The 13,941-nt window shown below is 51.0% G+C and overlaps 1 protein-coding gene across 2 annotated transcripts in view; it reads left to right on the plus strand.

Annotated features, from left to right (window-relative positions):
• The window catches only part of sgsm1a (small G protein signaling modulator 1a), a 303,238-nt gene that overhangs the window by 92,515 nt on the left and 196,782 nt on the right, over nucleotides 1-13,941 (plus strand). For both annotated transcript variants that reach the window (XM_072477396.1, XM_072477309.1), the window contains exon 3: nucleotides 10,382-10,457. In XM_072477396.1, the coding sequence (XP_072333497.1) occupies nucleotides 10,382-10,457 (76 nt within the window). The remainder of the gene's footprint in view (nucleotides 1-10,381; nucleotides 10,458-13,941) is intronic.

Genomic DNA, 13,941 nt, shown 5'->3' on the forward strand with positions numbered 1-13,941 from the left:
CAAAAATAGCTTTTTATGTTTTCACATTGGTCGGACCTGAACATTTCTTGAGGGGAGAGCAGGTGCTGAGGGCTTGGGATATATTTGCTGAAAGACCGGAGAGGATATTCACACCAACATCCTGTGAAGATTTTGACCGTTGGTAACTCCATTTGAAGCTTTTTCCAGTGTTTCGAAGCCGTTGCTAATTCTTTCTTGTAAGTTTTTTAAACAAATAGAAAATTGGAATGAAATAAAAGCACTGACGTGCAAACCACGATCGGCTCACAAAATTAAAACGACTGTGGCGGGCAGCACGGTGGCGCAGTGGTTAGCACTGCTGCCTCACAGCACTGAGGTCCCAGGTTCGATCCCGGCCCCGGGTCACTGTCCGTGTGGAGTTTGCACATTCCCCCCGTGTTTGCGTGGGTTTCGCCCCCACAACCCAAAGATGTGTAGGCTAGGTAGATTGGCCAAGTTAAATTGCCCCTTAATTGGAAACAAAAGAATTTGGTACTCCAAATTTATTTTTAAAAAGACTGTGGCGCAGAACCCGAGAAACATTTACAAATGTTTAGTGGAACTGATCAAAATTAAACACACAGTAAAATTCACTCACTTTAGTTAAATGTAACCTATTTGAATGCCAGCGGCTAAACTCTAAAGGGAAACAAATCTTTCTGTGTGGGAACATCTCACTCAACCAAGACTCCTCCGCTGTTACATATTGATGTACAATCAATACTCTTGAGACCACGAGGAGTCATATCGATTCAGCTTTAATCAGATAGAACTGTACCCAGCAGCGATGTTACAGAAGTGGAGGCTGCTGGGATGGCATTAATTCTTATACCCCACCTCTCAGGGCGGGGCTATGTACATTACCCAATGGTAGATCCCGCGGTCTAGCCAATGGTCATTCCTCTCTCAGGTTCTGCAATACCTGGTATTACCACATTCACCCCCTGTTAAAAAAAGAGCTAGCGGAGTGATGGCCAGTGTTACTGTCGCCTTTTCATGGTAGGACCAGGTATTGCAGGTACCATGCTGTTGAGGGTTGCGGAGAAAGTTCTTGTGTTGTTTATTTTCTTCATGGTGCTGCAATCAGACGATCGGGTGGCCTGGTCGTCCTACTGGAGCGTCTAAGTTTCGGCGGCAATCCTGGTGAGGGCCCCGGCGGTTGTGACTCCGGGAACGTGGTGTCTTCCTCCCAGGCAGTTTCGTCACCCCTAAAAATGGGCAGGAGGAAGGGATGCCTGTAGGGGACGTCGGTGCCTGCTCGGCTCTGGGTCAGGGTTCTGGCGACAGTACTGACCCTCCGGTCAGGTGCAGTGGGGGGGGGCAGTGGCTCGGGCGCGCATGGGGCTCCGGCGGGTGCCAGGTCCCGAAGGGAGACCGTATCTTGGCGTCCGTTGAGGAACGCTATGTAGGCGTATTGGGGGTTGGCATGCAGCAGGTGGACCCTCTCGACCAGCGGGTCCGACTTGTGCGCCCTCGCATGTTTCCGCAGCAGGACGATTCCGGGTGTCGCTAGCCAGGTTGGGAGCGAGGTCCCCGAGGAGGACTTCCTGGGGAAAACAAGGAGACGTTCATGAGATGTCTGGTTCGTGGTAGTACATAGCAGTGACCGAATGGAGTGAAGGGCCACTGGGAGGACTTCTTGCCAGCGGGACACTGGGAGATTCCTGGACCGAAGGGCCAGCAGGACGGTCTTGCAGACCGTTCCGTTCTCCCTTTCTACCTGCCCGTTTCCCCGGGGGTTGTAGCTGGTCGTCCTGCTCGAGGCGATGCCTTTGCTAAGCAGGAACTGGCGCAGCTCGTCGCTCATAAAGGAGGACCCCCTATCACTGTGGATGTATGCGGGGAAACCGAACAGTGTAAAAATACTTGATGACGGTGGTTGTGGTCATGTCCGGGCAGGGGATGGCGAATGGGAACCGGGAGTACTCGTCAATCACGTTAAAGAAGTACGTGTTGCGGTCGGTGGAGGGGAGGGGGCCTTTGAAGTCCATGCTGAGGCGTTCAAAGGGACGGGAAGCCTTTATCAGATGTGCCCTCTCTGGCCGGTAGAAGTGCGGTTTGCACTCCGCGCAGATTCGGCAGTCCCTGGTGACTGTCCTGACCTCCTTGATGGAGTAAGGCAGGTTTCGGGACTTAACGAAATGGAAGAACCGGGTGACTCCCGGGTGGCAGAGGTCCTCGTGGAGGGCTCGGAGGCGGTCTACTTGTGCGGAGGCACAAGTGCCGCGGGATAGGGCATCAGGAGGCTCGTTCAGCTTCACGGGACGATACAAGCTCTCGTAATTGAAGGTGGAGAGTTCGATCCTCCACCGCAAGGTCTTGTCGTTCTTGATCTTGCCCCGCTGTGCATTATTGAACATGAAGGCCACCGACCGTTGGTCCGTGAGGAGAGTGAATCTCCTGCCGGCCAGGTAATGCCTCCAGTGCCGCACAGCTTCTACTATGGCCTGGGCCTCCTTTTCGACCGAATTTTGGAGACATGGAGAGTGCGGGAGAAGAAAGCCACAGGACTGCCCGCTCGGTTGAGGGTGGCGGCCAGAGCTACGTCGGACGCATCGCTCTCGACCTGGAAGGGGAGGGACTCGTCGATGGCGTGCATCGTGGCTTTTGCGATGTCCGTTTTGATGCGGCAGAAGGCCTGGCGGGCCTCCGTCGACAGGAGGAAGGTTGTGGATTGGATCAGGGGTCAAGCCTTGTCGGCGTAATTAGGGACCCATTGTGCATAGTAGCTAAAGAAGCCGAGGCAGCGCTTTAGGGCCTTGGGGCAGTGAGGGAGGGGGAACTCCATGAGGGGGCGCACGCGTTCGGGGTCGGGGCCTATGACTCCATTTCACACTACGTAGCCTAGGATGGCTAGACGGTCGGTGCTAAACACGCACTTCTCCTTATTGTAGGTCAGATTTAGGAGGTGCGCGGTCTGGAGAAATTTTTGGAGGTTGGTCTCGTGGTCCTGCTGGTCATGGCCGCAGATGGTGACGTTGTCAAGATACGGGGACGTTGCGTGTAAGCCGTACCGATAAACCATTCAGTCCATCTCACGCTGGAAGACCGAGACCCCGTTTGTGACACCGAAGGGAACCCTTAAAAAGTGATAGAGCCGCCCATCTGCTTCGAAGGCAGTGTACTGGCGGTCGCTATTACGGAGGGGTAGCTGGTGGTGGGCAGACTTGAGATCCACCGTGGAGAAGACCTTGTATTGCGCAATCCTGTTTACCAGGTCGGCAATACGGGGGAGAGGGTACGCGTCCAGTTGCGTAAACCGGTTGATGGTCTGGCTATAGTCGATGACCATCCTATGTTTCTCCCCGGTCTTTACCACCACTACCTGAGCCCTCCAGGGGCTGTTGCTTGCTTCGATGTGATCTTCCTTCAGCAGCCTTTGGACCTCGGACTTGATGAAGGTCCGGTCCTGGGCGCTGTACCGTCTGCTCCTGGTGGCGACGGGTTTGCAATCCGGGCTGAGGTTCGCAAACAGGGAAGGCGGGTCGACCTTAAGGGTCACGAGGCCGCAAACAGTAAGGGGGGTATAGGGCCGCCAAATTTAAAAGTAAGGCTTTGTAGGTGGCACTGGAAATCCAGTCCCAGAAGGGTGGCTGCGCAGAGATGCGGCAGCACGTATAGGCGGAAATTGCGGAATTCCCTGCCTTGGACGGTAAGGTTCGCGAGGCAGAACCCTTTTATCTGCACCGCGTGTGACCCGGAGGCCAGGGAGATCCTTTGTTGGATGGGATGGGTGACCAGAGAACAGCGCCTTACCGTGTCGGGGTGGACGAAGCTCTCCGTGCTCCCGGAGTCGATGAGGCACGACGTCATGTGGCCGTTGATGGCGATCGTCGTGGTAGCCTTCGCTAGCGTTCGGGGCCGACTCTGGTCCAGGGTAATGGAGGCCAGCTGCAGCAAGGAGTTTAGATCGGGCAGCGCGTCGTCAGCCGTGTTGGGGGCTTGAGGCCCCATCCAAGATGGCGCCGGCCATGGATCGCATATGGAGTTCGGGGACAGAGACTCCGACGATTGGACCGGCGAGGGACAAAATGGCTGCGCGCACTCCTCCAGCAAGGTTGCCGGGGGGCAGAATGGCCGCGGCTGCGACGCTGCCTGGAGGGACAAAGGCTGCGGTGCGCTTTGGGCCGGCGGGGCTGGGAAAAAGGAGTGCGGTGGGCCTTGGACGGTCGGGACTTGAAAAAACGGCTGTGGTTGCACAGCGGGTGGCTGGAAGAACGGCTGTGGGTACTCGTTGGATACCGCGGCCACCGCGCGGGCTAGGCAGACCGCGGCATAGTGGCCATTCTTGCCGCACCCTTTGCAGGTGATGGTGCGGGCCGGGCAGCGCGCGCGCGGGTGATTTGCAGAAGAAGCAGAGTTGGCCGGCGGCAGTAGCGGAGCGCCTTGCCGCGCAGGCCTGCGGAGTTAGCGGGTAAGTCTGGGGGTTAAGCGGATAAGTCTGGGGGGCTGCCGCGGCGGGGTGCCACGCAGCCCAGGGGGGCACGGGGGTGTACGCAAGGGCGTTCTTGTACGCCACGTCCATGGACCCAGCCAGGGCCCGGGCCTCGGTGAGGCCCAGCGTGTCCATTTCGAGTAGCCTTCGGCGAATGTCGGGGGAAACCATACCTGCCACGAAAGCGTCTCGAATTAAAAGTTTGGGGTGCTCGTTCCCCGTCACCGCTGGACAGCGGCAGTTTTAGCCCAGCACTATCAGTGCCTGGTAGAAGTCGTCGAGTGTCTCATCTGGGCTCTGCCGTCTCGTTGCCAGCAGGTGACGGGCGTAGACCTGGTTCAGTGGACGAATGTAATGTCCTTCCAGCAGTTCCATGGCTTTATCATAGTTCACCGCCCCTTCGATCAGGGGGTAGATCGCCGGGCTGACCCGCGAGCATAGGAGGTGTATCTTCTGCCTTTCCGTGGGGGTGTCGGCAGCCGTATCGAGGTAGCTCTGAAAGCATGCCAGCCAATGCTTAAAAACCGCGGCGGAGTTTTCAGCGCGAGGGCTGAGCTGAAGGCACATCGGCTTGATGCGTAGATCCATACTTCAAAGTACTTATCTGATTAAATTGATGCACAATCAATACTCTTGAGACCACGAGGAGTCATATCGATTCAGCTTTAATCAGATAGAACTGTACCCATCAGCGATGTTACAGAAGTGGAGGCTTCTGGGACAGCATCGGTTCTTATACCCCGCCTCTCAGGGCGGGGCTATGCACATTACCCAATGGTAGACCCTGCGGTCTAGCCAATGGTCATTCCTCTCTCAGGTACTGCAATACCTGGTATTACCACACATATTACTGCTCCCAACTCCAACCTCCCTTTCCGATCCTATCCCATCAAGATTTGTTCCCATTTCCCTCAGAACTGCACATTCGAACCTCTCCAACCAGCATTTTGCTCCTGTCACTGTAGCGTAATTAATCGCAATAACCAGAGTCACAACTGATATCCATAGAAACCCTACAGTGCAGAAAGAGGTCATTCAGCCCCTTAGGTCGGCACAGAAATATTACAGCACAGAAGAAGGCCATTTGACCTTCCGAACCACTTAGGCCCACTCCCCGCCCGGCTTACTCCACACCCGTAACCCCACACATCGTTCATGGCCAATCCACCCAACTGGATTGGACTGTGGGAGGAAACCAGAGCACCCGGAGGAAACCCACGCAGACACGGGGAGAACGTGCAGACTCCACACTGGCAGTGACCCGTGGCTGGAATTGAACCGGATCCCTGGCACTGTGAGGCAGCCGTGCTAACCACTGTACCACCATATACTCTGCGACTGTACCTTGCTTTCCCTCCCTAAACCCCTCCACCTCTCCCACCTCTTTGGCCCTTTAAGACCTTCTTCGATGTCCCAGCTTGCAGTCACCCGTCGCAACATCTCCTTTGGCTCGTTGTCAATTTTCTGTCTGATATATGCATTTGTGAAGTGCCTTAGGACACTTTGTGACATCAAAGGTGCTCTATTGATGCAAGGCGATTGGTGTATTTTCGGTTGGCAGACTATTTCTCATCAAACATACATTCCCACAGTGTGTCGTATATCGGAGGTCGCCCATGATCAGTGACTGTGATTAGCCCAGGCTCAACATCACACAGTCCCTCCTCAGGATTGGGGTGTGTAGTGGGATGTTAACACCCCAGGCCCAATACACTCATTCCAGGTTTAGCTGCGTTCCACTTGCACCTCTTCCAATTTGGTCTATTGCATTCGCTGCTCCCAATGTGGTCGCCTCTATATCGGAGAGACCAAACGCAGACTGGGTGATCGCTTTGCTGAGCACCTTCGACCTGTGCGCATTCAGGATCCTGACCTTCCCGTTGCTTGCCATTTTAACATGGCATGCTCCCTGCTCCCATGCCCACATGTCTGTCCTTGGGCTGCTGCAATGTTCCAGTGAAGCTCAACGCAAACTGGAGGAACAGTATCTCATCTTCCGGTTAGGCACGCTACAGCCTTCCGGTCTCAACATTCCATAACTTCAGATGATTAGCTCTACCCCACCTCGACCCATTTGTTTTCATCCCATTTCATTTTAACTGTCTTTTACTATTTCTTTCTTTCTTGTCTTTCTTTATATATATTTAAACCTACCCCCCCAATCTTATCCACCGTTCCTTATCTCTTCTCCCCTTTGCTCCCCCTTTCCCCTCCCCCCACATCTAAATCTGTCACAGTTTACCCTCTGATGTTAGTTTCTCTGCTGTTTGGCCTCTCACATCTTTTGTCCTCTCTGGGGACTGCCATTGGCACTCTTTCCCCTTGGTTTCTGTGGCCATCAGCACCCGGTTTCCCTGGGTTTCTGTGGCAATGACTCATCTTTCATTCTCCCTCCACAGTATAAATATTCCCAACATTCTCTGTTAGCTTTGACAAAGAGTCATTGGACTCGAAACGTTAGCTCTTTTCTCTCCCTACAGATGCTGCCAGACCTGCTGAGATTTTCCAGCATTTTCTCTTTCATTTCAGATTCCAGCATCCGCAGTCATTTGCTTTTATTTAGCGTGTGCCTGGTTTTTGGGTGAGAGTAGCTCTGGTTCGTTTGGCCAGTACTTGGGAGGGGCGTACAGTCCTTGACCAGAAAAATGTCTCCACATTACAAGATTTGTTCTAAAACAAGGAGGAACAGGGTGGGGTGTGGCACAGTGGTTAGCACTGCTGCCTACGGCGCTGAGGACCCGGGTTCGATCCTGCCCCTGGGTGACTGTCCGTGTGGAGTTTGCACATTCTCCCCGTGTCTGCGTGGGTTTCACCCCCACAACTCAAAGATGTGCAGGGTAGGTGGATTGGCCACGCTAAATTGCCCCTTAACTGGGAAAAAAAAATAATTGGGTACTCTAAATTTATAACAAAAAATAAAGGGGAACACCGTGAGTTCTCTGAGTCACTGAAATTATAACTTGAACCACAAGTAGGACAAGATGTTACAGATTCTACAGGGGAAGGCCTAATTTGTACAAGGTATTGATGAGATCACACCGGGAGTACTGTGTACAGTTTTGGTCTCTTTGTTTGAGGAGGGATGAGTGGCATTAGAGGCAGTTCAGAGGAGGTTGACTAGATTTATTGGATTGGATTTATTTATTGTCACGTGTACCGAGGTACAGTGAAAAGATTGATTCCAGAGATGAGGGGTTTATTTTGTGAAGAGTGATTGAGCAGTTTAGGTCTGTACTCTCTCGAGTTCAGAAGAATGAGAGGAGATCTAATCGAGGTATATAAGATGACACAAGGTATTGACAGAACAGATGTAGAGCGGATGCTTCCTCCTGTGGGGCATTCTATAATGAGAGCTCGTAGCTTTACCGTAAGGAATAGCAAATTTAAAACGGGTGAGGAGAAATTACTTCTTTCAAAAGGGTTGTGAATCTGTAGAATTCACTACCCCAGAGCGCGGTGGATCATAGAACCATAGAATTTACAGTGCAGAAGGAGGCCATTCGGCCCATCGAGTCTGCACCGGCCTTTGGAAAGAGCATCCCACTTAAGCCGGCACCTCCAGCCCATCCCCGTAACCCCTCCTAATCTTTTTGGACACAAAGGGCAATTTATCATGGCCAATCCACCTAACCTGCACATCTTTGGACTGTGGGAGGAAACCGGAGCATCCGGAGGAAACCCACCCAGACACGGGGAAAACGTACAAACTCCGCACAGACAGTGACCCAAGCCGGGAATTGAACCTGGGACCCTGGAGCTGTGAAGCAACTGTGCTAACCACTGTGCTACCGGTGCTGGAACATTGAGTAAATTTAAGGAGGAGGTGGACAGATTTTTAATTAGAAATGGGTTGAAGGGTTATGGAGAATGGGCAGGAAAGTGGAGATGAGGCCAGGATGAGCTGGGCCATCATTGTATCGAATGGCGCAGTGGGCTCGAGAGGCTGAATTGCCTCCTCCTGCTCCTAGATCTTACGTTCTTTATGAATGGCTCGGCTAAACTGGCCCAGCTGACCTGCCTCAGCTATATCTATCCCACGAGCGGACGATATTTTGCTAAATAATAGACCTAATTGCTGACATTTCATTGAATTCATATGCTTTGCTTTCCCCAATTGTTACTGATTTGTGAGTGAATGTCGACGGAATGGCCCAGATTTGCTGAAAGGACAGATGCCATCACTGATTGGCTGTGTTCCCAGAGCAGTTTGGTTTTACTGAATGGTGCAATGTTATTCTGAACAGATTACACTCAACAACAACTGCTCGCATTTATTTAGTGCTTTTAATGGAGTGAACCGCCCTCAGGGCCATCACAGGAACATTATCAAAGCAAATTTCAGACCAAACCTCTTGAAGGTCTCAGGTACGATGATTAAAGGCTTTGTCAAAGAGATCAGTTCTAAGGAGCATCTTAAAAGGAGGAGAGAGAGATGGAGAGACAGCAAAGTGAATAAGAGGGTATTCCATATGGTGTATAACAAACATTACAAAATAGGAGCAAAAGCAGGCTATTTGGCCCCTCGACCATGCTTGGTCTATTTGTGTTTCAAGTGACACTAAAAGCACGTGAGCACCTCAAACCTGTAAAATTATAGTTTTGCGTAGGACATAATAATAATCACTTATTGTCACAAATAGGCTTCAATGAAGTTACTGTGAAAAGCCCCTAGTCGCCACATTCTGGCGCCTGTTCAGGGAGGCCGGTACGGCATTACAAGCCAGCTATTTAGCCCACTGTGCTAAACCAGCACATTCTGGAGTAAATAGCAGTGACCATCCCAGGTTCTGAACAATATGCGGAATGAGGAAAAACATTGGCTCTTGAGACCTCGCAGGGGCAGGATTTCTTTCCCCTGTGGGTTTCTGAACCCTGCCACCAGCTTCAAATCGGGATCGGGAGCTAGAGTTGCGCGGAGTAGAGTCGCTCGTCGTGGCTTTTCCTGGGGCAGCCAGACAATGGCCAGAGAGTTAGCTCGCCATCCGATCGAGGAAACGGGCGGGCTCTCGAGGTTTGAGGGCCGGCCATATGTGTTCCACATTGAAAGCAGGAGAGTGCGTCCAAACTCTTCCCCCTCTCCAAAGTTTCAATGGAAAAATGACCTTCGGGGTCGGGCCACCTGCTGGCCACCCCTGCCTCTGCCCCCAGCAGCTCCTGGAGACTGGGAAATTCTAGGCGGCCTTCACGAATTGGCTGTTAATGAGCTACCTGGCTTTGCAATCCTGTCTCCAGGAAAATGGTTGGTCTAGTCTCAGGGGGAGGGAGGGGTGGTGGGGGTGGGTGTCTCCAAATGCTGCCCATTGCCCTCTGTTGCTACAATACTCAAAACCGTTTAACGCTACCATTTTACTGTGACTGCCCCGAATATGTCAGTGAGCGTGGCCATTGTGGGTTAGAGCCACCATTTTGATCAGTGATCCATACTGAGCCATCTGACCTTAGCTAGGTGACGGTGAGGATGCTAAAATTGCTGTTGGCGTTCCCAAGTTAAGGAGCCTTTGGCTTTGGCGATTCACCGGCAGAATTCTTATCGCTTGTTACCTCCGTTACTGCAAGGCCGCTCGATGTAATCTGAATAGCAAAGAGGTGTTTTGCAGTTGAGATGTTGTAACGGGGAGATAGTGGAATCAGACTGTGAGGCTCTTACAGAAAAAACTATTGTGCTTGTTAAGGATCTAAGCTTTATGTATAAGTTTTACATTCCAGAGTGATGCCTCAACATAAAGGTTCTTAATGTACCGTGATGGTGCCTAATGTTAAAAGCAGCTTCACAATGCATGTGCAACTGCATCGCTAAATTCATGTAGAAATATTGTTTCAGATGGTATGGGGTCCCTGCCCACCCTTCTCTTCCTCCTGACTTTACCATCCCAACGCTTTGTATTAAGTCCCTCTTTTCCTGATATTCAGAATTATCACCATTTTCTTCCATGTTTGTGTCTGCAGGTGAAGCAGATCATGGAGGAAGCGGTTACCAGGAAGTTTGTACATGAGGACAGCAGCCATATCATCTCCTTCTGTGGTAAGTGCTGGTGGTGTGTCTACATAGATAATACATGCTTGTGAAGGAACTGGTGAAAGGGAAACTTTTCTTTTAATTCTAGGCCAGCATTTGTTGCCCAGCCCGAGCTGTCCTTGAGGAGGTGGTGGTGAGCCGCCTTCTTGAGCTGCTACACAGCCCATGTGGCGTCGGTACACCCACAGTGCTGTTAGGCATGGAGTTACAGGATTTTAATCCAGAGACAGTGAAGGGACGGAGATGTAGTTCCAAGTCAGGATGGCTCAGAGAGAAACTGCAGGTGCAAGTAGTGGTGTTCCTACTCCTGACTTGTGCCGGGGAGATAGCAGGACAGGCTTTGGGGAGTCGGGCGATGGGTTACTCGTCGCTGAATTCCCAGCTTCCCCCCCCCCCCCCCCCCCCCGATCATGTAGCCACAGTCTTTATATGAAAACTAGTCCAGTTCAGCAACTCTTCCCACAGCAGCCCTCTCCAACCCAGATGTTACCAGTGCCCCCAGTGGAATTGGGTAGAGGGCAGACCGATGGCTATTTAGGGCGATTTTAGGTGAGGGGGAAAAACAGAGGTAGACCAGTTGAAAATCCATTGACGCCTTGATACAATTTTCAATTGAATTTAAGAACCGGGTTAACGAATTGGCTGGGTCTTTCCATCAAAAGATAACAGTGTGTCAGGTGGCCACCCTTGGTGTCTGGAGATGGTTTGATGGGGATAATATTTGCAATACCATGTTAGTGCCGATGTGGCACGATTTGAGCTGGACGCTGTTTCAGGGCCTGGTTTAGCACAGTGGGCTAAATAGCTGGCTTGTAATGCAGAACAAGGCCAGCAGCGCGGGTTCAATCCCCGTACCGGCCTCCCTGAACAGGCGCCCGAATGTGGCGACTAGGAGCTATTCACAGTAACTTCATTGAAGCCAACTTGTGACAATAAGCGATTATTATTATTATTCCTGTTGTGCCCGTGGTCCGTGCAATGAGATGATGCCTTGCGGACATTTTGGTCAGTAATCAGCAAGATAGACAATTTGGATTTGTTGCAGGCAACCCCGATAGGAGAGTGACAGATACATGGGGGACAAAATTAATTCATTCAGTGTTACTTGTACGGAGGTGGTGGACATTAACTCGGGATTCACTTGTGCTCCTATAAACAGGAGCAGGCTGGTTGTTGGGTGGTGAGAGACCTGTTTGTAATTTGTATCTCTGTAACGGAATGGTTTTAAAAGTGCGTAAATATTGGGTCCAGTTCTATCCTTCAACGCCAGACTTTCTGAATTTTAACATTCAGAATTCCTTTACGAGAACAGAGTTAAGCCAAGAGCAGGGGAGGCAGTGGTGTTGTCACTGGACCAATAATCCAGGGACTTGAACAAGGTGGTTGACTCTTAACTTCCCCCTCAAGGGCATTTAGGAATGGGCAATAAATGCTGGCCCAGCGGCACCCACATCCCACAAAATATTTTTTTTTAAATCAGCCCCCGGATTTCAAAGAGTTTGTGGCTTCTCATCTTTGACTGAAAACAAAAGTGTATTTTTAAAAACATTCTTTCATGAGACGGGCAGTACCAGCATTTGTTGCTCATTCCCTAATCGCACTTTGAGCCGAGAGGCTTGTTGCAGCATTTCGGAGGGTAGTTAAGGGTAAATCACGTTACTGTGGATTTGGAGTCACAAGAAGGCCAGATCGGGATGGTAGATTTCCATCCCAAAAGGAACATTTAGCGAACCCAGATGGGTTTTTAACAACAATTATTGTTAGTTGTTATGGCCACCATTATGGAGATTGGCTTTTCAATTCCGGATTTATGAACTGAATTTAAATTCCGCTGGCTGCCGGTGGTAGGAATTGAACCCGTGTCCCCAGAGCATTCGGCCTCAGCCTCTTGGATTGCGAGCCTGGTGACATTACCACTTCGCCAAAATTATTCAGTTGTGAAGGGCCTGTTCATAGAATCATAGAATTTACAGTGCAGAAGGAGGCCATTTGGCCCATCGAGTCTGCACCGGCCCTTGGAAAGGGCACCCAATCCGAGCCCACTCCTCCCGCAACCCAGTAACCCCACCTAACCCTTCTTGGACACAAAGGGACAATTTAGCTTGGCCAATCCACCTAACCTGCACACCTTTGGACTGTGGGAGGAAACCAGAGCACCCGGAGGAAACCCACGCACACACGGGGAGGAAGTGCAAACACCCCACAGACAGTGACCCAAGCCGGAATCGTACCTGGGACCCCGGTGCTGTGAAGCACCAGTGCTAACCACTGTGCTACCGTGCCGCCCTAATAAAGTGTGTAACATTTTGACACATTCGACACTAGAAACTGGACAGGGAAGGACTTGTTAACCCAATAAAAGCTAGAATTGGTGATTGCGTCGTCATGTTTGGGACTAATAAGGAGCAGCCAACATGAATTCTGAAAGGCTGGTCATGCTTGAGGAATGGAACTCGCTCATTCAGTTGAGGACCCAGTGTATAACCAAAGATAAGGCCATGGATCTGTAGTAGTCAGACTTTCAAGGAGCGGTTAATGGTGCTGTGCAAGAGTGACTTTGTGAAGATTAATGCCTGCGGACAGATGGAAGACTAAAAGACAGGAAGTGGGGAGTAAATGAATAATTCTCAGCTCGGCAGCAGCTAGCTGTGAAGCATGTTCCAGAGAGCTTCTCCAGAGACAAGAATGCTTCGCACTCAGCCTGAGCAGAAATAATACCAGCTTTTAGTGACAACTTAAAAATAGGGAGCTGTAGCACCATCGATCACACACGAGGCGAGACGTAGAGAACTTCAATCGAGGCTTTATTGAGCAGACTTGTTCAGACTTGTTCCCCAGCAGCTCAGTCACAGAATGCAGCTGCGGGGATTAAACCCAGGTTCTTATACCCCGCCTATCTGGGTGGAGCCCAGTAGGCGGCAGATCCAATCGGGACCCAGCATCTGTCCTCCAATAGCTCCTCGGCATTCATGGTGTACCGTATTACCCCTAATACATACCACCACAGGAGCGAGGATGAGCATGGCAGACTGAAGCATTGCATGAACAGATTAGACAGAATGTGAAGTATTGCAAGAAAGAGCAACAAAATTTAACTACAAAGCTATGATCAAATTCTGAATGGGTAGGGAAGCGCGGATGGACCTAGGGATACAGACACACTGATCTCGGAATACAGACACACTGATCTAGGAATACAGACACACTGATCTCGGGATAGAGACACACTGATCTCGGAATACAGACACACTGATCTCGGGATAGAGACACACTGATCTCGGGATACAGACACACTGATCTCAGGATACAGACATACTGATGTCGGAATACAGACACACTGATCTCGGAATACAGAAACACTGATCTCGGAATACAGACACACTGATCTCGGGATAGAGACACACTGATCTCGGAATACAGACACACTGATCTCGGAATACAGACATACTGATCTCGGAATACAGACACACTGATCTCGGAATACAGACAC

This window comes from Scyliorhinus torazame, chromosome 1 (genome assembly GCF_047496885.1).
Source record: "Scyliorhinus torazame isolate Kashiwa2021f chromosome 1, sScyTor2.1, whole genome shotgun sequence".
In the NCBI taxonomy this organism is placed as follows: domain Eukaryota; kingdom Metazoa; phylum Chordata; class Chondrichthyes; order Carcharhiniformes; family Scyliorhinidae; genus Scyliorhinus; species Scyliorhinus torazame.